This window comes from Natrix helvetica (genome assembly GCF_964273705.1).
Source record: "Natrix helvetica genome assembly, chromosome: W".
Lineage (NCBI taxonomy): Eukaryota > Metazoa > Chordata > Lepidosauria > Squamata > Natricidae > Natrix > Natrix helvetica.
Window position 1 is genome coordinate 84,516,243 of NC_138555.1, and position 24,032 is coordinate 84,540,274.

Consider the following 24,032-nt stretch of genomic DNA (forward strand, 5'->3'; position numbering starts at 1 on the left):
AGAACCATAAATGTGGCTAACTGCCTTTGTTGCGTTTTTTTGATAGGCTAACTTTAGTAGACGGTGGGTTTGCGTTCGACGTAATATATCTTGACTTCAGCAAAGTAGGGGGAGGGAATTGCTGCCTAACGAATTCTGGGAAGCGAAGTCCTTAGGTCTTATAGTGGCCGAGTTTGCTTTTGGAGCACGGGTCTCAAACTCGTGGCGTCACCTTGCCGTCACACGTATTTTTCCCCTTGCGGAACTGGGGTGGGCGTGGCCTGTGTGTGATGCCTGTGGCGCTCGGGCCCCCAGTTTGACACCCCGGATTTACAGTGAGGTTTTCCAACCTTGGACGCCTTAAGGCATGTGAATTCCCGGGGACTCGTACATTCCTTTTGATGTGTATACCCACCGATGTGCTTATTCTCTTACAATCCCTTCCTCTGCAATCTCTCCACTATAGGAGGTAGGCGGGGCGGGGGGGGAAAAGGCATGGCTGGCTGGGGAATTCTGGGAGTTGAAGTCCACCCGCCTTAAAGGGGCCGAGGTTGGAAACTCTGCTGCGCGGAAGAACTCCGACAATGAGGGTACTTGCCTCCCGGGCAGTGTCAATCTTGATCTCCGTCATCTCGCTGGTCTCCAGCTGCTCCGTCACTTCCGTGGCGGTCACTTTGGAGGTTTGCAAGGTGTTGACCAGCTGCACATCGTCCAGCAGGGAGCCGGTGGCTTCGTTCAGCAACCTGTGGGCGGGAGGACAAGGACCTGAGCGACGTGTGTTTTTCCCGTGCCTCAGCAGTGGGCTGCTGCTGGTTTTACTACCGGTTCGCAACCCCCATGCAACTTGCGGGCTGCGTGCGTGTCCGCCTTTCAAAGGAGCGCAGAACAATTTCTTCGCACCCGCGAAGAACAATTTACAGTGAACTGCGCACGCGCAGTCACTAAAAACCAAAATGGCGGCAGCCCAGCGGTGGAATTCAACTCCCAGAATTCCACAGCCAGGCATGCTCGGTTCTGATTTTTCTCCTTTGCTGAATCTCCTGGCAGAAAGGTGAGTTTCCTTCATTCTTTCTTTCTCTTTCTTTCTCCCTTCCTGGGTTGCTGTCGTTTCTGTGACCTGGGCCTGAATTCTACTACCGGTTCAGCTGAATTGGGCCGAACCGGGAGCAACCCACCTCTGCCGTGCCTCCCTCTGCCGAGCAAACGCCAGCAGCTCTGTCCGGAGGGGAGAAGAACCAGCAACCGGCCCAGGGCTGGCTGTGATGCCTCCAAAGCTTGAAAGTCCTTGACTTATGACCACAAGGGGGACCAGAATTTCCACCGCTAAGTGAGTCACACCCGGTTTTATGACCCTTTTGCCGGGGTTATTAAGCCAATCGCTTAATTGCCATTGTTAAATGAATCCCATGGTCGTTAAGTGAATCCCACTCCCCTCTCCATTGAATTTGCTTGTCAGAAGCCAGTTGTGAGGTTTGCATCACATGACCCAAGGCTGCTACAACTGTTGTAAACACATGGGAGATGTTGCGATTGTTCGTAAGTGCGAGAATCAGTACTAGCTCCCTTTTTTTTAACGCCGTTGTTATTTGGAATGGTCACGAAATGAACAGTTGTAAGTCGAGGATTATCTGTGTTTCTATCTCTGTGGCATCCTTTTATAATTTTGCTGAGGTTTCAGATGGTTGGACCTCCCCCCCCCAATCTCCGCTGCAAAGTTATTCCTACGAAAATCCTTTACCCCCCCAAACATAAGACCTGTGGTTTTGCAAACTTGTCCCCCTTTAAGAGGCGTGGACTTCAACTCCCAGAATTCCCCAGCCAGCAAAACAGTTTCCTACTTAATTGTCCGGCCATCTAAGCCCACCCCTAACGTCTATGAATTTAACTTGTAGATGGGTTATTTTTCTCATTTTGCTGACGTCGAGATATATTACGTCAGAAAGTTTCTCAATCAAACCATGGGATATTTGCTCTTGTCCCATCCGAGCTGAATTCTGAATTCTGGCTGGGAATTGGAGTCCACCTGTCTTAAAGTTCCCAAGGTTGGACACCCCTGCCATAATTGGCTATGTACGCACCCCCCCCACACTGTTGGAGTCTGAATCTGCCCAGGAAGACGAGTCAGAAATGGGGCAAATCGAGGGGGGGGGGAGGCTTCGTTGGCTTGGGAGGAAAATGGGGAGGAGCAGGCCGTCCCAATCTTTCAGGATTGGGACGGCTTGTAGGCAGGGAGGAACGGGGGCAGGATAACCAAGAGACATTAAGCAGTGAACATAGAGAGAGAGAGCTCAGGTGAGGAGCAAGGACCACCTCCTCCGGATCCAAGAGCCCGGAGAGTGGAGAGAAGGCGAGAACAGAGCAGGCTGACCCAACTACTCAGGATGAGAACGCCCCACCTCTCTTCACAAGGCACACCCGGGGACTGAAGCTTAAGGAGACCCTGTGGGGAGGGGCATTCGTTGGCAACAAACACTGAATTCCTGGAGTGTCGCGTGCTGACATTTGAACTTTCCTGGATTCCTGGCATTCTTGCTGGATTTCTGGATTACTTACCTTGCTCCTTCGCTTCCTGGACTCCTCGACTTTGCCCTGCTGGATTTCTTGCTTTGCCTCGAGCCTCTGGGAGGGCAAAAATGCCCCACCCCATCGTGGTGCAGGAGGCTGGGTAGGTCACGCCCACCATGGCCACGCCCACCCAGCAACCGGGCAGAGAACCAGTTACTAAAATTTTTCAACAACACCTCTGGTTGGGAGTCCGTCTCCGAAAAGTTCCCACCTGAGGATCTCGTCTTCCAGCTCCTTCAGCTTCCTTTTGCCCGCCGCGATGTTGAGCACCAGGGAGTCCTTCTGTTCCTCCAGTTCGGGCCGCTCTTTCCGGACCACGATGCCCAGCAGCTGGGCCTCCAGGCCCTGAAAGCAGGATGGAGGCCACCCGGTGGGTCCTGCACCCGTCGCCCACCCACCCCGACCCCGGGAAGCCAGTAGAGATTCCTCCGGCATCGCCCTCCGGAGGGCACTGCAGGAGAAGCGCCTACCTGCTCCTTGACGGCAAAGTTGACGATGGTGGTCTGCGAGGACGTCTCGGGCGTGTAGTGAGGGTTGGGGAGCTTGGTGGTGAGGTAGAATCGGAAGTCGGGGTGGTAATCCACCTCCTTGTCGCCCAGCCGGATCAGCATGCGCCCACCTGCCAGACACGGGGTGGGTTAGAGGCCGGTCACGGGAGTGCAAGCGGGGACTCTGTTCTGACCGAGGCTTCCCAAGAGCCTGAAGCAAACTCCTGGTCCTGACAAAAACCCCTTTTTATGAATTGACTGTGAATTCTGCTCCTTCCCATCCAGCAAAGTCTTTCAAGGGAGGATTTACGGTCACAGATCTCATCTGGCTTGGAGAGCTGCCAGGCCGATATCCGCAGAACTTGGCAAGGAATCTCGGAGAGTCACTAACCAATGAAGCGAACTGATGGTCTCCTGCAAACTCCACTCCCCTGGCGCTCCTCTTTTATTTCCTCTGGGAGGGGCCATTCATTCACCTGTGGCCTTACTCCCGAGTTGACCCCTGTTCTTTAGCTGCTCCCTTCGTCTGGCAGCTCTGCGCATGCGCACACTGGGAACAGGCTCCAGCTGTTCTTCTGCCTCACGGATGTCTGACTTCGAAGGCAGCTGATAACTGTCAGACGGCCCTGGCCCCCTCTCTGCCTCCGACACAGAGCCCTCATCAGAGCCTTCCCCAGAATCCAGGACTGGCCCGTGTCCCTCACCAACCTCCTAACTCTCCGAATCTGCTGACAGCTCCGCTGGCCACTGGCGGGGCCACAACACACTCCACACCTCCCACCTACTCTGTGCCCTGCTCTCAAGGGCTGCCCAGCACTCACCCACTTTGGTGACCGACTTGTTGAGGATGGGGGCGAGGGTGGGGTCCAGTTCCTCTTGCACGTTCTGCAGCAGCACCGGGGAGCCCATCTGGATGGCATTTTCCAGGATGCGCAGGTAATCGGGCATCTGCAGGTCGATGATCTTCAAGCCCTATTGGGCCAGGTGGGAAAGGAGAGGGTCTGGGTGGGGGTCCGGTGGGGAAGAGGGTCTCTGAGCCAGGGGGCTATTTGGGGCCCATCGCTCACTGCCCATCCATCCCCAAGTGTTGGTGAGGGAACAGGTGGCTCCGGGCACTAATACAGGGCATTCAGCTGGCAGGGAGCCTTGCCACAGCCTAAAGGAGGGAGGGAGGAAGAATGAGAGAGTAAGTGAGTAAATGAGAATGAGAAGGGAGGGAGGGAGAAAGGAAGGAAATAAGCAAAGGAAGGGAGGATGAGATGAGAAAGAATGAGAAAAGGGAAGGAAGGAAGGAAGGGAAGGACGGAAGGAAGGAAGGAAGGAAGGAAGGAAGGAAGGAAGGAAGGAGGAGATAATGAGAAAGAATGAATAGAGGGGTAGGTAGGAAGGGAAGGGAGGAAGGGAGAAAAGAAGGAAAGGAAGGAAAGAAGGGAGGGAGGGAGAGGCAAATGAGAGATTGAGAAAAGCGGAAGGAAGGAAGGAGGGAGGGAGGAGATGAGAATGAGAGAATGAATAGAGGAGTAGGAAGGAAGGGAAGGGAAGGCAGGAAGGAAGGTGAAGAGAGGGAGGGAGGAGATGAGAATGAGAAAGAATGAGAAGTGGGGAAGGAAGGAAGGAAGGAGAAGAGAATGAGAAAGACTGAGAAGAGGGGAAGGAAGGAAGGGAAGAAAGGAAGGGGGAGAGAAAGAAGGAGGGGAGAACTAGATGAGAATGAGAAGGAAGGAAGGAGCTGGTGTTGAGAAGGATAAAGTGAAGGAATGAATGGAGGGAGTGAGGGAGGGAGATATGAATGAGAAGGAAGGGAAGAAGGAAGGAGGGAGGAGTGGCCCCGGGAGGAAGCTCTGCTTGGGGGGGGGGGGATGTCAAAGGTAGCTGCTCACTTTCTTGGCTTCCATGTTCTTGATCCACTTACTGGCCTGGCATTGAGGGTCGATCATCAGAGGCCACCTAAGGAAGAACCCTTGGTGAGGAAGGGTCTCCAGATGGACTTCTTCAAAGCCCCCCCCCCCCCCCCCGGGTAGGCAAGGCAGCCGGCCCAGAAAGACCCGGGCCTCACCGGTTTCCACGCGTGACGATAATCCCGTTTTCGGTGGAGAAGTCGTCGGAAGGCAGTCCCTGGATGTTCCAGGTACGGACTACGGTTGGGTTGGAGAGGAAGCTGTCGCAAGTGAACATGGGCGAGCAGGGCACATGAAGCTGCCGGATCTGCGGGAGGGAAAACGGTGAGCATCTGAAGAGGGCCAGCAGCACCAGAACATGATAAGTCCCGGCCATCTTTGATCCTAGGTAGAGGCAGATAATTCTCTCTCTGGGCACCACGAGAATATTACTGCCAAACTAAACTCCCCATTAGCAACAGGGAAGGGCATCCGGCCAGTAAAGACTCAGCTAGCTCCACTCAATTGCCCAGACTCCACTCCGCAAGGGATTATGGGGTCGTTAAAAGATGATGATGATATAAGCCTAAAAGCCGAGTGGTGCAGTGGCCTAGAGGTGGAACTCTTGCCTCACAATCTGGAGGCAGTGAGTTCAATCCTAGGTAGAGGCAGATATTTCTCTCTCTGGGCACCACAAGAATATTACTGCCAAACTAAACTCCCCATTAGCAACAGGGAAGGGCATCCGGCCAGTAAAGACTCAGCTAGCTCCATTCAATTGCCCAGACTCCACCCCGCAAGGGATTAAGGGGTCGTTAAAAGATGATGATGATGATGATGATGATGATGATGATGATGATATAAACCTAAATGCTGAGTGGTGTGGTGGCCTAGAGGTGAAGCTCTCGCCTCACAATCTGAAGGCAGTGAGTTCAATCCTAGGTAGAGGTAAATATTTCTCTCTCTGGGCACAATGACAATATATCTGCTGAACAAAACTCCGCATTGGCAACAGGGAAGGGCATCCGGCCAGTAAAACACTCGGCTAGCTCCATTCAGTTGCTCAGACTGCACCCCGCAAGGGATTATGGGGTCATCAAAAGAGGATGAGGATGATCTTGGAATCACGGGGGCCTTCCTTGAGCACCTGGAACCTCCCCCAGATCCATCCCACGAGGGAGGTCCTCCCCAAAGCGGGAAGGGCGGGACAAGGATCTGTGTCTCAAAATCCGCACCAGATCTTGTTTGTTCCTTGTCCCGTTTGAAGAGGAGGAAGAGGAGGGGGAGGACAGGGCAGGTGTGACCAGCAAGGTCCAAACGCCCAGAGGAGCCTCTACAGCGAAGGAGAGGACAACCCCAAGAAGGCCAACTCTGGACCCAGCGGCTAACCCGGAGGAGAGCGGAAGTCCCCGTGAGTCTCACCTGCTTCATCCAGATGTGGGAGAGCATCTCATCGCGGTAAATGGACAGGAAGGGCCCCATGTAGGACACAAAGGCCGAGGCGAGGAGGCAGTCGCCCACCAAGTAGCCCAGGTCTTCCTCCAGGCCCTGCGGGAAACCGAGAACTGTTTAGCTACCTCGGGGGGGGGGGGTTCCTGACCCTGGCCAGGCAGTGACCTGTGGACTTCAACTCCCAGAATTCCTCAGCCAGCGCGGAAGGGGAGGGGAAGAAAAGAAGGAAGCGAGAAAGAGGGAGAAGAAGGAAGGAAGGAAGGGAGAGAGGGAGGGAGATATGGGAAGGGAAGGTTAGGGTTAGGATGAAGGCCTACCTTGACGGTCTCCTCCCAGCGGACCTTCTCCCCGGCCAGGCCAGAGACCAGCTTGTCAGCCCGGTCCAGTTTGATCTCCATCTCCTCCGACTTCTTGCGCAGCTCCTCCTTCTGCGCCAGCTTCTCCTCGTACTCCTTCTTCAGCATCTCCAGCTTCTCCGCAACCTGGTGGGAGGCGGAAGAGGTCTCAAGGCTAGCCACAGACTCCATTCCTTCTTTCCTTCCTTCCTTCCTCCTTTTCCTTCCTTCTTCCCCCCATTTCCTTCCTTCTTCACTCCCTCCCTTTTCCTCCCTCTCCCTCTCTCGTCCTTCTTTCCTTTCTTCTTCCCTCCCTTCCTGCCTCCCTCCCCTTTCCTCCCCCCTTTTTTCTCCTTCCCTCCCTTTTCCTTCCTTCTTCCTTCCCTCCTTCCCTTCCTTCCTCCCTCCTCCCTTTTCCTCCCTTCATTCATTCATTCTTTCTCCTTCCCATCTTTATTCCTTCCTTCCCATCCTTCTCCTTTTTTCCTCCCTTTCCCCCCTTCCTTCACATTTTCCTCCCTTTTCCATCTCTATTCCTTCCTTCTTTGCATCTCCTTCCCTCTTTCTTCCAATCTCTCTTCCATCTTTTCTTCCCCTCCCTCTCCTTTCTGCCTCCCTCTCCTTCCTTTTTTCCCTCCCTCTCCCCCTCCTCCTTCCCATCTATATTCTTTCCTGCCTCCTTCCCTTCCCTTCCTTCTCCTTCCCTTCCCTCCAGGACCAGAGGACCCTCAGGGATTCCCACCCCTCCAGTAGCTAATCCATCCCCCGGGGGTCAGCATTTCTCAACTTCAGCCACTTTTAAGACCGGTGGACTTCCACTCCCAGAATCCATGCTGGCTGAGAGTGGCCAAGCCCTCTCCCACGTCTCCTTCCGCCTCCACAGAACCGACCTCTCGCAGCCGCTCCTGAGCTTCGGCCTGGGCCGCCTGCTTCTCTGCCAGCTGTGCCAAGGCGGCATTCATGCGAGCGCGCTTGGGCTCCACCACGCGGTAGATGCGCCCGTACATCTGCGGGAGAGGGGAGACCTTAGCAAGCCGTGGGGCAGGATTCAAACATTTTAGCAACCGGTTCTCTGCCTGGTTGTTTGGTGGGCGTGGCCAGGGCCTGCTCGGCCGCCTGCATCGTGGCGGGAGGTCCATTTTTCATCCTCCCCAGCCTCTGGAAACTTCCGGAACTTCTGGGAGGCCCGTTTTTCATCCTCCCCAGCCTCCAGAAACTTTCAAAACTTCCGGGAGGCCCATTTTCCATCCTCCCCAGCCTCCAGAAACTTCCGGAACTTCTGGAAGGCCCATTTTTCATCCTCCTCAGCCTCCAGAAACTTCCGGAACTTCCGGGAGGCCCGTTTTTCATCCTCCCCAGCCTCCAGAAACTTCCGGAACTTCTGGAAGGCCCATTTTTCATCCTCCTCAGCCTCCAGAAACTTCCGGAACTTCTGGGAGGCCCGTTTTTCATCCTCCCCAGCCTCCAGAAACTTCCGGAACTTCTGGAAGGCCCATTTTCCATCCTCCTCAGCCTCCAGAAACTTCCGGAACTTCCGGGAGGCCCGTTTTTAATCCTCCCCAGCCTCCAGAAACTTCCGGAACTTCTGGAAGGCCCATTTTTCATCCTCCTCAGCCTCCAGAAACTTCCGGAACTTCTGGGAGGCCCATTTTCCATCCTCCCCAGCCTCCAGAAACTTCCGGAACTTCTGGAAGGCCCATTTTCCATCCTCCTCAGCCTCCAGAAACTTCCGGAACTTCCGGGAGGCCCGTTTTTAATCCTCCCCAGCCTCCAGAAACTTCCGGAACTTCTGGAAGGCCCATTTTTCATCCTCCTCAGCCTCCAGAAACTTCCGGAACTTCTGGAAGGCCCATTTTTCATCCTCCCCAGCCTCCAGAAACTTCCGGAACTTCTGGAAGGCCCATTTTCCATCCTCCTCAGCCTCCAGAAACTTCCGGAACTTCCGGGAGGCCCATTTTCCATCCTCCCCAGCCTCCAGAAACTTCCGGAACTTCTGGAAGGCCCATTTTTCATCCTCCTCAGCCTCCAGAAACTTCCGGAACTTCTGGGAGGCCCGTTTTTCATCCTCCCCAGCCTCCAGAAACTTCCGGAACTTCTGGAAGGCCCATTTTCCATCCTCCTCAGCCTCCAGAAACTTCCGGAACTTCCGGGAGGCCCGTTTTTAATCCTCCCCAGCCTCCAGAAACTTCCAGAACTTCCTGGAGGCTCATTTTCCATCCTCCCCAGCCTCCAGAAACTTCCAGGCGGCCTGTTTTTCATCCTCCCCAGCCTACAGAAACTTCTGGAACTTCCGGGAGACCCGTTTTTCATCCTCCCCAGCCTCCAAAAACTTCCAGAATTTTTGGGAGGCCTGTTTTCCATCCTCCCCAGCCTCCAGAAACTTTCAAAACTTCCGGGAGGCCCGTTTTCCATCCTCCCCAGACCAAGAAACTTCCAGAACTTCCAGGAGGCCCATTTTTCGCTCTCCCAGAGCCTCCGCAAGGGCCTTCCACTTACCTGGTATCCAAAATGAACTGCGTGGAGATTCCTGGGAGGGGTGGGTGAGTGGGTAGGACCAGCCAGTCCTTGCAATTACTGGCCCGGCGAACTAGATGTAACGTTAGCAACCGCTTCGCCCGAACCGGCCCGAACCGGATGAATCCCACCCCTGGTGAAGACCAAGAAAAGGCCATCCCTCACCGAAAACTCCCACCTCACCTCCATGGCTCGCACCCACATGCACAGAGACTTGGCGGCCACCGAGACCCGCCCGATGATGTCTGGCTGGAAATCCGGCTGGGAGCAGTAGGCGCTGATCTTCTTGAGAACTTTGTCGGAGATGTTATCCTTGTCGAAGTAGACCAGTTGCTTGATGAAGTTGGGCTCCCCTGGAAGAGCCAGGTGGGGTCAGAGAGGCCCAGCCATCAAATCATCCCACCCATCCCCCCCCCAGAAGAACCACGCTGAGGTCCACCCTCTGAGAGTGGAAGGTTCATTCCAAGGAAACCGAGATGTCCACCACAGGAGATGACACCCGTTTGGACCTCAAGGTGGGCTCCTCGGAGACCTCTTACCTAGCTGCTTCTTGGCTTCCGTCCAGGTGGGCTCGTTGCCCCGTAGGATCATGACGGCCTGCATCACAGTCTCCACCAGGGTAGGTGGCCGGCCGTAGGACTTGATCTCCGTCAAGTCCTTCTTGTTGAGGGACTCCAAAGCCTGAGGAGGCACAAGGGTGGGTCAAGCACACTCCAAAACCCATCCCCAGCGTCTCGCCAAACTTTCAAGGCGCCAGCCTTCTATGTTGGTCCTACAGCAGGGGTGTCAAACTCAATTTCACTGAGGGCTGCATCAGGGTTGTGTTTGACCTCAGAGGGCTGGTGTGTGTGTGTGTGTGTGTGAGAAAGAGAGGGGGGGAGAAAGAGAGAGGGGGGAGAGGGAGAGAGAGAGGGAGGGAGGGAGGGATGGAGAGAGGGGGGAAGAGAGGGAGAGGGAGGGAGAGAGGGAGAAAGAGAGAGAGGGAAAGAGAGGGAGACACACAGAGAGAGAGACAGACAGAGAGAGATACAGAGAGAGAAAGAGAAGGAGGGACGGAGAGGTGGGGGAAGAGAGGGAGAGAGAGGGAGAGAAAGAGAGAGATGTGGGTTCCTACCGGTACGCTATGGTACAGTTCGGCTGAATAGATAGTAACTCCGGTGGACACATGACCGTACCAGTTCTATCCTCAGCGTCACCATCTTTTGCAAAAAGATTTGGCCACCGAACCAGTAGTAATGGCGGCAGGAACCCAACCCTGGTGTGTGTATGTGTGTGTGTGTGTGCGCGCATGTTGTGGTGTGCCAGCAGCCAGAAGAGCCGGCAGCAGATTCGGACAGCGAGGGGGTTGGGGAGGAACCTGGGCCAGTCCTGGAGTCTGGGGAAGGCTCTGACGAGGGCTCTGTGTCGGAGGGAGAGAGAGGGCCAGGGCCGTCCGACAGTTATCAGATGTCTTTTGAGTCAGACATCAGTGAGGCAGAAGAAGAGCTGAAGCCTGTTCCTAGTGCACATGCGCAGAGCTCCCAGGAGAAGGGAACAGCTAAGAAACAAGGGTTGACTCGGGAGTAAAACCACAGGTGGACGGCGAATGGTCCCTCCCAGAAGAAATAAAAGAGGAGCGACAGGGGAGTGGAGTTTGCAGGAGGCCATTAGTTCCATTCATTAGGGTGAAGAACTGCTGCTGACTTCTTGCCAAGGAATTGCTGCTACAGCGTGGAGTTTAGAAGATATCGGCCTGGCAGCTCTCCAAGCCTGATCAAGGTCTGTAGTGGTGAAATCTCATGAAAGATTGTTGGCCGGGACTTTTCTGGAGAGGAATTCCCTTTAATCTCAATAAAAGGGGTTTCATCGGGATGAGAAGTCGGTTTCATCCTCTTGGGAAGCCTAGGACAGAACAGTGGGTGGCTAGGGGTAGCCGTGGCCATGGTGGGCGTTTGACATAGGCTCAAGAGGCATATTCCTCCCCTTCTCTTCTTTCTTCCCACAGTTCTTTACTATGTCCATCTTCCTATCTCTTCTACCAACCAGATATTACGGGCAAACATTTACTCCTTATTCTTCTAACTCGGCTAAACTTTTTATTTCTAAATTTATACCCCGCTGTTTAATCGTAAATTGCTTTTCCAGGCAGAGAAGCTATTGATGCCATTGTACTTTTTATTATTCACCTAATAAACAAAAAATCCAATAGCGTAAATGAGATGATAATACGAGATCTCAGAGCGGAGGTAAATTTCCAGGATAGTTAGTAAACAGGAATGGCTATCAGTGATAGATTGCCGATTAAATGGACCCACAGTATTGTAAAATCTGCATGAAACTGTAGTATTAACCACAGGACGTTGCATGTTTTCTACCCAGATCAGGCACTTACTTGAGGCCATAATCCGGTCAATAATTACATAAACCAATAGAATTAAAATTATTTTTATTGGGGATAATTACAGGGAATTATGAGCGGGGGGGGAATCTAATATTTAATATGACATGTAATAACTACAGCAAGAATCATATACGCACAGAACTGGAAAAACAAAAATACACCAACAGAAGAAAATGTGATTAAAAAATAATGTATTAGAGTGCGCTTCAATGGACAGACTCACAAAAGAAATAAAAGACAAAGAAGAATCGGAGTATAAGTAATAATCTTTCTTGACATTGTACAAAATAAATACAACGAAATTGGTTTCAACCTCGCTAGTGCAAACTTATAGCAGAAACGAAGAAAGAAAGAAAAAGAAAAAAAGTATCACTCACTAAGGAATTTATGGCTAGAGGAAAGATGCAAAGAATAAGAAAGCAATAAACGGGGAGGGGGGAAGATTAAGAAATTAGAAAATAATCATAAAACCGCAGAATTAACAAGACGGGGAAAAAAGTAAGGTAGATTGTCTTTAAAATAGTACTGAATAAGAAGCATAAGCGAAATATACGTACATAGAAGGATAGAAGGATAACCAATTTTCTGGTCTTTATTTTGTACAATGACAATAAAGACTCTACTACGACATGAAATGCATTATATAGAAATAAGTACACGGGAAGAATAATAGGAACAGAAGAAATATCAGTATAAATAAGTAGATGAGTAGATGAAAAAGATGTAAAAATAGACACACACGTATATAGCTATATAAAAGTATATATGTACGGATAAAAGGAGTATAATGGATGCTTAGAAATGTTGCAAAGAGGCTATTTACGGTATGTTTTTTTTTTAAGTGGGAAAAAACCTGTTTAATAAAAATATTTGTTTGAAAAAATTGTAATCCGGTCCAATCCGGTCCTCCGGCAGCACTCTGGGCACCGCGGAGGGCATGCACGAGCTCCGCGCGACCCGTTGTTGATTGGCAGAGTGCTGCTGGAGGCTGGGGAAGCCGAAAATGGGCTGCGTGGAGTGTTTTGGCCTCCCCAGCCTCCAGCAGCGCTCTGCCAACCAAAATCGGGCCGCGCAGATGCCCCGGGCCCCCCGTTTGGGCCGTCAAAGGCAGCACGAACCTGTCCTTTAATATTTCCAGGCTGGCTCCATGGGCCTGATTTAGGCACACCCGCGGGGCAGATCTGGCCCTCCGGCCTGGAGTTTGACAACCCCCTCCTGCCCTAGAGGGAGGTGTCCTCTTCTCACCTACCTTCATGGCTTCCTCCAAGGCGGGCAAGGCTTCCTCCAGATCCTTCTGGGCATTGTCGGCTAACGCTTTGCACTTGATCTCCTCGGCAGCGATCTTCTCGCTGTTGGCCGACACCGTCTACGGGAGAACGAGGGAGAAGAGAGGGTGACGATGACGCCCATGAAGGGTTGTTGTTCTGATCGAGGCTTCCCAAGAGCAGGAAGCAAACTCCTTGCCCCGACAAAACCCCCTTTTATGAATTGGCTGTGAATTCTGCTCCTTCACACCCAGCAAAGTCTTTCGAGGGAGGATTTACATTAAGCGAACTAACTGTCTTCTGCAAGCTCCACTCCCCTGGCGCTCCCTCTTTTATTTCCTCTGGGAGGGGCCATTCATCGTCCCCCTGTGGCCTTACTCCCAAGTCAACCCCTGTTCTTTAGCTCTTCCCTTCGTCTGGCAACTCTATGCATGCGCATACTGGGAACAGGCTCCAGCTGTTCTTCTGCCTCACTGGTGACTGACTCCGCAGGCAGCTGATAACTGTCAGACGGCCCTGGTCCCATCTCTGCCTCCGACACAGAGCCCTCATCAGAGCCTTCCCCAGACTCCAGGACTGGCCCATCTTCCTCCCCAACCTCCTCACTGTCCGAATATGTTGCCGGCTCTTCTGGCCGGCCACAAGAGGTTCGGACGAGAAATGGGCGGTGCCGAACCTTGGACGCTCACCTTCTGTTGCTCATCGGCTTCCCGTTTCTGCTGAACAATGATCACCAGGTATTCCTCGCACTGTTTCTGGAATTCGGCCACCTTCCTCCGGGCCTCCTCCAGCTCCAGGGTCATCACCTCGACTTTTTCTCGGGTCTCGTCAATTTTGAAGAGACCGTTGCGGAGTTTGTTGGCTTGGTCGGAAAGCTCTTTCCGTTTCTCAGTCAGCAGTCTGCAAACGGGGGTGGACAGGAGAAGGCTCGTGATGCGGGGGACCGCTGCCCGAGGACTGGGTCACTTGCAAAGGGGCTGAGTCCCGCCCCTTTGTCTCTCCTGCATCCCGCCTGCCCAACGCCCCAAATCCCCCCGCCTTACTTCTTGTAGCCAGACACCAGCTCCAGGTAGTTAGTGGGTGTTACGTAGTTGTGGCGCCGGAGTTCCAGCAGCATCTTGTGAGAGTATCTGGCCACTGACCAGTGCATGGTGACAAAGATTTTAGCCACTCGCTTTTGCATCTGGGTGAAAGTGAGAATACAGAATCGCAGAGTTGGAAGGGATCCTGGAGGTCATCTAGTCCAAGCCCCTGCTCAAGCAGGAGACCCTTAGACCAGGAATGGCTAACCTTTTTTGGCTCGGGGGCTGAACGCATGCGCGCCCGTGCCCACACCCATAATTCAATCGCCCCCATGCCTCCCTCGCGCATGCACGCACGACCCTCTCCGCCCTCCTGAAGCCTGGGGAGGGTGAATATGGCCTCCCCCGCCCCCACGAAGGTCCTCTGGAAGCGGGAAATGGCCCGTTTCCAAACTTCTGGCAAGCCCGTTTTTGGCCTCCCCCATTTTTGCCCTCCCCAGGCTTTGGAGGCTTAACTGGAGCCTGGGGAGGGTGAAAATGGGCTCCCCCAGCCCTCCGGAGGCCCTTCGAAGGCCGAAAATCAGCTGGCTGGCACACGCATGCGTGCTGCAGCTGATATCAGGCCTGCAGCCATCTTTTCTTTTGGATGTTAGGCCTGCCACCCTTTCTATTTTTCTACTAGGCATTTTGTATGGTGGGAAAATGGATTGTATGGAGTTAGATGATAGGTAGCCATAACGACATTCTTTCTAGAAAGCCAAGGTCATCCTTTACTCTTTGCACCCCTGCACCTGACTGGAAATTGATGGGTGGATTCTGTCTTCGTGGCAGTGGGAGATTGGACCATGGGATGGACTTGTGGGTGTGGGGTTGCAAGATCTTGAACTTTCAACTGGGTGGGGAGAACCGGGAAGCTTTCAGATTCGGGTTTTCCCAGATGCGCCAACATGGCTCTCTTAATAAATGGGAACTTTGAGGAATCCTTTGCCTCGGACTCTGATTTTGGAGGCTATTTGGAACCCTGACCGCTGACCTAGGGCAATGGCTCGCGTGCCCTCAGGTTCGCCATCACGGACCAGACCAAGGGGGTCTCCAAAAGTGGTAGCTTCAAGTTGCCTAGACTTCAACTCCTAGAATTCCCGGAGCCTTGATATGTACACCCGTTGTGGCTATCTTACTCTCTTGTAATCCCTTCCTCTGCAAACTCTCCGCTCTGGAGGGTAGGAGGAAAAAAAAATGCAGGCATGGCTGGCTAAGGAATTCTGGGAGCTGTAGTCCATAAATCTTAAAGTTGCCAAGCTTGGAGACCCCTGCCCTATACCATTCCAGACAAAAGTCTGTCCAGTCTCTTCTTGAAAGCTTCCAGTGATGGAGCACCCACAATTTCCGATGGCAAGGAGTTCCACGGGTTAATTGTCCTCACTGTCAGGAAGTTTCTCCTTAGTTCTAGGTTGCTTTCTCTCTTTGATGAGTTTCCATCCATTGCTTCTTGTCCTGCCTTCAGGGGCTTTGGGGAATAGCTTGACTCCCTCTTCTTTGTGGCAGCCCCTGAGATATCGGAAGACTGCTATCATGTCCCCCCTAGTCCTTCTCTTCATTAGACTAGACATACCCAGTTCCCACAACCGTTCCTCTTACGTTTTAGCCTCCAGTCCCCTAATCTGTTGCTCTTCTCTGCACTCTTTCTAGAGTCCCAACGTATTTTTATAACGTGGCGACCAAAACTGGATGCAGTATTCCAAGCATGGTCTTACTAAGATCTTATAAAGTGGTACTAACACTTCACATGATATGTTTCCCCATTGTGGTTCACTTACTCTCTTCTAATCCCTTCCTCTACAATCTCTCCATTCTAGGGGATTGGAGGAAAAAAATGGGGAATTCTGGGGCCTTATCAAGGCTTTATAAAGTGGTACTAACACTTCACATGATATGTTTCCCCATTGTGGTTCACTTACTCTCTTCTAATCCCTCACTCTGCAATCTCTCCATTCTAGGGGATTGGAGGAAAAAATGGGGAATTCTGGGGCCTTATCAAGGCTTTATAAAGTGGTACTAACACTTCACATGATATGTTTCCCCATTGTGGTTCACTTACTCTCTTCTAATCCCTCACTCTGCAATCTCTCCATTCTAGGGGATTGGAGGAAAAAATGGGGAATTCTGGGGCCTTATCAAGGCTTTATAAAGTGGTACTAACACTTCACATGATATGTTTCCCCATTGTGGTTCACTTACTCTCTTCTAATCCCTTCCTCTACAATCTCTCCATTCTAGGGGATTGGAGGAAAAAATGGGGAATTCTGGGGCCTTATCAAGGCTTTATAAAGTGGTACTAACACTTCACATGATATGTTTCCCCATTGTGGTTCACTTACTCTCTTCTAATCCCTCACTCTGCAATCTCTCCATTCTAGGGGATTGGAGGAAAAAAATGGGGAATTCTGGGGCCTTATCAAGGCTTTATAAAGTGGTACTAACACTTCACATGATATGTTTCCCCATTGTGGTTCACTTACTCTCTTCTAATCCCTTCCTCTACAATCTCTCCATTCTAGGGGATTGGAGGAAAAAAATGGGGAATTCTGGGGCCTTATCAAGGCTTTATAAAGTGGTACTAACACTTCACATGATATGTTTCCCCATTGTGGTTCACTTACTCTCTTCTAATCCCTCACTCTGCAATCTCTCCATTCTAGGGGATTGGAGGAAAAAAATGGGGAATTCTGGGGCCTTATCAAGGCTTTATAAAGTGGTACTAACACTTCACATGATATGTTTCCCCATTGTGGTTCGCTTACTCTCTTCTAATCCCTCACTCTGCAATCTCTCCATTCTAGGGGATTGGAAGAAAAAAATGGGGAATTCTGGGGCCTTATCAAGGCCTTATAAAATGGTATTAACACTTCACATGATATTTTCCCTGTTGTGGTTCGCTTACTCTCTTCTAATCCCTCCCTCTTCAATCTCCCCATTCTAGGGGATCAGAGGGAAAAAAAGCAGGCATGGGGAATTCTGGGGCCTTATCAAGGTCTTATAAAATGGTATTAACACTTTGCATGATATTGTATCCCTACTGCGGTTCGCTTACTCTCTTCTAATCCCTTGGCTCTTTTGGCAGCTGCCACACAGGGCTGGCTCATATTGAAATGATTGTCCGCTCGGACACCTATATCTCGAAGCCCCTGACCGGTGTTTTGCAGGATGCCCTCTTGGGCGGGTGGCGGGCTCTCACCGTGTCGAGGCTGCCCTTTTCCACCGTGCCCAAATCCACGCCTTCCAGATACTTCTCCGCCACCTCCAGCAAGGCTTCCTTTGGCCACTCCGAGAACCAGTCAATGGTCGTGCAGTTCACCAAAGCAGGATATTGGCGTATCCGGTTCCTGGTGCAGAACGACAAATTAAACAGAGTAGGAAGGGGCCTCGGAGGTCTTCTAGTCCAACCCCCTGCTCAAGCAGGGGATTCTATACTAATCCAGACAAATGGCTATCCACTCTCTTCTTAAAAACCTCCAGTGTTGGAGCACCCGCAACTTCTGGTGGCAAGTAGTTCCCCTGGTTAATTGTCCTCACAGCCTGAAAAACATCTCTTTAATTCTAGGTTACTCCTCTCTTTGATAGTCTTCCACCCATTGCTTCTTATCCAGAATAGAATACAGCGTAGCCGTGTCGGAAGGGACCTTGGAGGTCTTCTAGTCCAGCCTGAGCAGGGGATGGACTAGAAGACCTTCAAGGGCCCTTCCAGCTCTATTCTGATTGACATAGTAAGAGAGAAAGGCAGCTTCCTACCAAACGCTCCAAAGACCCCCCCAGGAGTGGGTTTCAGCATCTGCTAATGCTTTCCACAGCTGGGAAGGGGCTTCAAAGACTGCTGCTAGTCCTCAACGTACGACCACAATCAAAACCAACATTTGTTGCTAAGCGAGACAGCTATCAAGTGAGTTTTGCCCCATGTTGACTGAAGGTCGCAAACGGGCATCCCGTGACCCCAGGACGTTGCAATGGTCGTAAATACAAGTAACTGAATTTTGATCACGCGACGGTGGGGATGTCGAACGGTCATTAAGTGTGGAAAAACGGCCCTAGGTCACTTTTCCCAGTGCTGTTCTAACGCCGAAGGGTCACTCAACGAAAGGGACTGCCTATAGTTTGGTTTCAGAGTAGGCCAGAGCTGAAAGGGACCTTGGAGGTCTTCTAGTCCAACCCCCTCGCTCAAGCAGGAGATCCTATACCGTTTTTAATGGGGCTCAATTCACCTACGGGCTTCAAACTGCCGTTATGGGTTGATCCTTGGGCCATTTGGGGGGTCAAAGCCTCGCTGACCATTGGGATCGGAGGGCCTTTGTCTCTGTGCCTCAACCTGGGGTCTGGCTGACCCCACCCCACTCCCCCCAATCTCTAACCCACCCCACACGTTTCTTCCGTTCACCAGGCCTGTGGCTCTTTGGCCACTGGAGGTCACTGTTGCTCCACGCAGAATCTTCTCCCCACTTGGTCTAGATGTGGCCCACCCCGAACGCCTCACCTGACAGATTAACAGAGTTGGAAGGGACCTTGGAGGTCATCTAGTCCAACCCCTTCCCCCTGCCGCCCAAGCTGGAGACCCTACCCCATTTCCGACAGAGAGCACTCCAGTCTCTTCTTGAAAGCCTCCAGGGATGAAGCTCCCACAATTTCCGAATGACAGAATAATAACAGAGCTGGAAGGGACTTTGGAGGTCATCTAGTCCAATCCCCCCGCCCAGGCAGGACACCCTAAGGCCATTTCCGACAGAGGGCACTCCAGTCTCTTCTTGGAAGCCTCCAGGGGTGAAGCGCCCACAACTTCCGAAGGCAACTTCTGTTCTAAGGGTTCATGGTTCTCCCTGTCAGAAAATTCCTCCTTATTTCCAGGTTGAATATCTCTCTTGGATCAGTTTCCATCTACTGTCCCTTCTCTAGCCTTCAGGTGCTTTGGAGAATAGCTTGACCCCCTCCCCCTCTCTGGGGCAGCCCCCCAAATATTGGAAGATGCTCTCGTGTCTCCCCTGGTCCTTCTCTTCCCTAGACTAGCCAGGCCCAGTTCCTGCAACCGTTCATCATATGTTTGAGCCTCACCTGAAGGGGTCCCCCACTGGGCTCAGGCACAGCACGACGTGAAGATTGTTCCGGACTCTTTCGATCAGGTAGGCAAACAGGCTGTCTTGACTCTCCTGGATGCCCTCGGCCCGGGCCGCGTCAAGGATGTGGTTTTGGATCTTGGGGGGAGGAGGGGGGAATAAGATCATCCAGTTTGGGTCACCACGATATTAAAAAAAAAAAACACTTTGAGACTTTGGAAAAAGTGCCGAGAACAGCAACAAAGAAGATTAGGGGACTGGAGGACATGGAGGAATTGGGGATGTCTAATTTAATGAAGAGAAGTACTAGAGGGGACATTGTAGTATCTTCCAATATTTGAGGGGCTGCCCCAAAGTGGGGGGGGGGGGTCAACCTCTTCTCCAAGAAGCAACGGATGGAAAGTTATCAAGGAGAGAAGCAACTTAGAAATAAGGAGAAACTTCCTAATAGTGAGGACAATTAATCAATGGAACTGCTTGCCACCAGAAGTTGTGGCTTTTAAGACGGGATTGGACAGCCAATTGTCGAAAACGGTTTGGGGCAGGGGTCCCCAAGCCGTGGGCAGTGCCCCACTACCAGGTTGCAGCCTGTTCGAACGATGGGGAAGCCCACGCAAAGTGGCACGCGTACCCACGGAGTCCGCAGACGCACACCGCTCACACCAACGGAGCCAGGTGTGCAAGGGTGCAGCTGCCACTGATATATACATGCACCGGGCTGGTCCACCAAGGTTGGCGACCGGTGGCACCAAGGGTCTTCCTGCTTGAGCAGGGGGTTGGACTGGAAGACCTCTGAGGTCCCCTTCCCACTTTGTTCTTCTGTTAATCTATCATCGGAGATCAATTCACCCATGGAACTGCTTGCCACCAGAAGCTTTGGGTGCTCCATCACGGGAGGTTTTTAAGAAGAGACCGGGCAGCCGTTTGTCTCCAAATGGGACAGGGTGTCCTGCTTGAGCAGGGGGTTGGACTAGAAGACCTCCGAGGTCCCCTTCCCACTCTGTTATTCTAGATCTCCAGTTTTTCTCCCCAACACTGACCCCGGTCGGTCTTGGCAGGCGGCACTGAAATATGTTCAGGAGCAAAATTTTTAGAGGCGGAGGCCATATTGGAGATGTGCAAGGAAAGCAGGCATCATCGTCACCTGTGCAGGAAATTTCCTTTGGATCCTTCCATAGCAGACTGCGCCTGGCAGCACCTAGCGCTCCTCAGCTGCCCATTTACTGACTTCTGCCCAGGGCCTGAGGTTTTTTTGGGGGGGTTCTTTGCCCCATTTTAAGAGAATCACAGAGTTGGAAGGGACTCTTAGAGGTCTTCTAGTCCAACCCCCTTGCCCAAGCAGGAGACCTTCTAACATTTCAGACATTCCAGTCTTTGCTTAAAATAGTCAATCAATCAATCAATCAGAGTAGATCTGGAAGGGACCTTGGAGGTCTCTTCAAGTCCAACCCCCTGCTCAGGCAGGAAACCCTAACCCTAACCCACAACTTCTAGTAGCAAGCAGTTCCACTGGTTAATTGTCCTCACTTGTCAGGAAATTCCTCCTTAGTTCTAAGTTGCTTCTCTCCTTGATTCGTTTCCATCCAGTGCTTCTTCTCCTACCTTCGGGTTCTTTGGAGAATAGGTGGACCCCCTTCTTCTTTGGGGGGAACCCCTCAAATATTGGAAGCCTGCTATCCTGCCACCCCCTTAGTCCTTCTCTTCATTAAGCTAGACACGCCCAGTTCCTGCAACCGTTCTTCCTATGTTTTGTCCTCCAGTCCCCTAATCCTCTTGGTTGCTCTTCTCTACCCTCTTCCCAGGGTCTCCACCTCTTTTTGTCTACTCAACATCTCCTCCACCCAGCCGAAGAAAGAAGACAAGGAGGGCTAGGGGGGGGGGGAATGCTTGCCCCATGGCGCGCACCTCCTCAAACTCATCCGGTTTGTATAGGTTGGGCACTTCCCCGGAGCTCAAGATGTTGTTGATGTCCTCCAAGAAGCATTCGTCCGCGATCTGAGTATCCACGAAGAGGAAGGTGGTGGGCTTCAGGTCGACCCCGGTCTGCCGGTAGAGCTTCTTGATGTCTGGAGAAGGAAAAGGAGACCTCCAGTGAGGACCACGTGATCAGGAGAAGGTAGGAGAAAGTTCTTGGCCTCATCAAGGAGGGACCTGCTCACCTTCTCGGAACTCCTGTTTGCGGTACTGCCGGGAGACCTCGATCTGGAAGGTGTAGTACTCGCAGATGGAGGAGGCCAAGCGCGCCAGGCTCTGGCGCCCGCTCCCTCCGATGCCCACCAGCAGCATGTTGCCCCGGGGTTGGCTGATCACCCGGACAATGCGGGTGACTGCAAAGAGAGGAGAGGGGGAAGTCACAGGAAAGTGGAACAAGGGAGCTCGGACCAGCCGTGACCGCTAGGCGTTGAGGGGGGCTCCATCACTGGAGCTTTTAAAGAAGGGATCGGACGACGGTTGATCTGAAATGGGATGGGGTCTCCTGCTTGAGCAGGGGGTTGGACTAGGAGACCTCCAAGGTCCCTTCCGGCCCTACGATTCTATGATTCTTTATGAGATGGATGAAATGGATGAGAGACAGAAAGAGAGGCCGAGATTATATATATATAGATAGATAGATAGATAGATAGATAGATAGATAGAGATAAATAGATACAGATAGAGATAGATAGATAGATAGATAGATAGATAGATAGATAGATAGATAGAGAAAGAGAGAGATAAATAGATACAGATAGATACATGGATGGATGGATGGATGGATGGATGGACGGACACACGGACGGACAGATAGAGAGAAAGATGATAGATGGATGGATGGATAGAAAGAGAAAGAAGATAGATAGATAGATAGATAGATAGATAGATAGATAGATAGATAGATAAAGAGAGAGATAAATAGATACAGATAGATACATGGATGGATGGATGGACAGACAGACAGAGAGAAAGATGATAGATGGATGGATGGATAGAAAGATAGGTGTAAAGTAGATAGATAGATAGATAGATAGAGAAAGAGAGAGATAAATAGATAGATAGATAGATAGATAGATAGATGGATGGATGGATGGATGGATGGATGGATGGATGGATGGACAGACAGAGAGAAAGATGATAGATGGATGGATGGATGGATGGATGGATGGAAAGATAGAAAGAAGATAGATAGATAGATAGATAGATAGATAGATAGATAGATAGATAGATAGATAGATAGATAGATAGATACTGGTAGATAGATGGCTAGAGATAGACAGAGAGACAGAGAGAAAGATGATGGATGGATGGATGGATGGATAGAAAAATAGATCAATAGATTGATAGATACTGGTAGATAGATAGACAGAGAGAAAGATGATAGATGGATGGATGGATAGAAAGAGATAGAAAAATGGATAGAAAGGCAGATAGCTAGATAGACAGACAGACAGGCATGGATGATAGATAGGCAGAAAGATGATACAGATGATTGATGGGTGGACAGACAGATGGACAGAGACAGACAGGCAGACAAACAATAGCATGTAAATGTATATACTACTTTATAGTTACAACCCTCTCTAAGTAGTTTATAAGAATTAACTATTCTCCAAGGCACCCGAAGGCGGGACAAGACGCAATGGATGGAAACTAATCAAGGAGAGAAACAACCTGGAACTAAGGAGAAACTTCCTAACAGTGAGGACAGTTCACCAGGGGAACTCCTTGCCACAACCAGATGTTGTGGGTGCCTTCATCCCAGGAGGCTTTCAAGAAGAGACTGGGCAGCCACTTATCTGTGATGGGATATAAGGCCTCTGGCTTGAGCAGGGGGTTGGACTAGAAGACCTCCAAGGTCCCCTCCCAGCCTGCTTCTCCTGTTCTATCCGTGTTCTTCCCCCCCCCCCCCCCGCCAGCTGCCCCACTCACTGTGCTCGATGGCGTCTCGGAAGAGCACCAGCCTCATGGGCACCAAGCCTGGCGTCCGGTTGTAGTCCCCCAGCGCCCGCTCCATCTCGGCCTTCAGGACCCCCATGTCCATCATGTCCTCGTAGACGTTGCGCATGAAATCCCCTGGGGGAGAAAATGGCGCCCTTTCTGGATTGGGAGGGGGGGTGGGGTTCTGCCCCATGGATGACCCTCTTCCCAACTTCCCCAGTCTCGGAGTGCGGGTGGTCCTCGCCTTACGACCGCGATGGCGTCCCCAATTTTCCCAGTCGAGCCAGACCATCGTTAAGTGAATTCTTTTTTTAAAAAAATTAGTTAATTGAAATATAAAACACAGAGAGAATTTTTTAAAAAAGGAATAGAAAAGGAGGGGGAAAAGAGGGGATAAAAAAAAGAGAAAAAATATGGGGGCTGGACTAGAAGACCTCCAAGGTCCCTTCCGGCTCATTCTATTCTATTTTGTTCTGGTTAAATAGTAGAGGATCTCCTGCTTAACGATGGTGATTATTCGCTTAACGACCGTGGCAAAGGAGGTGAAATCGGCCAGCTTTTGATGAGCCAAGTCAACGGATGAAGCTGGGTTCACTTAACAACTACGGGATTAACTTAACAACTGTGACGAGTCACTTCACAACCATGGGATTCACTTAATAACTGCTATGCTTCGCTTAACGACTGTAGCAAAGGAGGTAAAACCGTCCGGCTTCTCAATATCAAAGTCAACAGAGGAAGCCAAATTCGCGTAACGACCATGGGATTCATTTAATAACTGTGATGATTTGGTTAACGACCCTGGGATTCAGTTAATCTGTGAGGTTTCGCTTAACGACCGTAGCAAAGGAGGTAAAACCGGCCGCCTTCTCACCATCAAAGTCAACGGAGGAAGCCAGATTCACTTAACCATGGGATTCACTTAACGACCATGGCAAAGGAGGTAAAACCAGCCGGCTTCTGAGCAGCCAAGTCAAATGGAGGAAGCCAGATTCACTTAACAACCATGGGATTCACTTAACGACCATGGCAAAGGAGGTAAAACCAGCCGGCTTCTGAGCAGCCAAGTCAAATGGAGGAAGCCAGATTCACAACGACCATGGGATTCCCTCAATAACTGCTATGACTGGCTTAACGACAG

General features: G+C 51.3%; 1 protein-coding gene across 1 annotated transcript in view; it reads right to left on the reverse strand.

Annotated features, from left to right (window-relative positions):
• The window catches only part of DNAH2 (dynein axonemal heavy chain 2), a gene marked incomplete at its 5' end in the record, with an annotated part of 134,042 nt that overhangs the window by 19,658 nt on the left and 90,352 nt on the right, over positions 1 to 24,032 (reverse strand). The window contains 19 exons of the mRNA XM_081969514.1: positions 578 to 722; positions 2,756 to 2,889; positions 3,015 to 3,163; positions 3,854 to 4,004; positions 4,913 to 4,979; positions 5,089 to 5,237; positions 6,332 to 6,457; positions 6,679 to 6,843; positions 7,587 to 7,703; positions 9,394 to 9,563; positions 9,750 to 9,891; positions 12,840 to 12,956; positions 13,545 to 13,755; positions 13,899 to 14,038; positions 17,113 to 17,260; positions 18,975 to 19,114; positions 20,882 to 21,042; positions 21,136 to 21,303; positions 22,883 to 23,026. Coding sequence (XP_081825640.1) covers positions 578 to 722; positions 2,756 to 2,889; positions 3,015 to 3,163; positions 3,854 to 4,004; positions 4,913 to 4,979; positions 5,089 to 5,237; positions 6,332 to 6,457; positions 6,679 to 6,843; positions 7,587 to 7,703; positions 9,394 to 9,563; positions 9,750 to 9,891; positions 12,840 to 12,956; positions 13,545 to 13,755; positions 13,899 to 14,038; positions 17,113 to 17,260; positions 18,975 to 19,114; positions 20,882 to 21,042; positions 21,136 to 21,303; positions 22,883 to 23,026 — 2,744 coding nt within the window. The remainder of the gene's footprint in view (positions 1 to 577; positions 723 to 2,755; positions 2,890 to 3,014; positions 3,164 to 3,853; positions 4,005 to 4,912; positions 4,980 to 5,088; positions 5,238 to 6,331; positions 6,458 to 6,678; positions 6,844 to 7,586; positions 7,704 to 9,393; positions 9,564 to 9,749; positions 9,892 to 12,839; positions 12,957 to 13,544; positions 13,756 to 13,898; positions 14,039 to 17,112; positions 17,261 to 18,974; positions 19,115 to 20,881; positions 21,043 to 21,135; positions 21,304 to 22,882; positions 23,027 to 24,032) is intronic.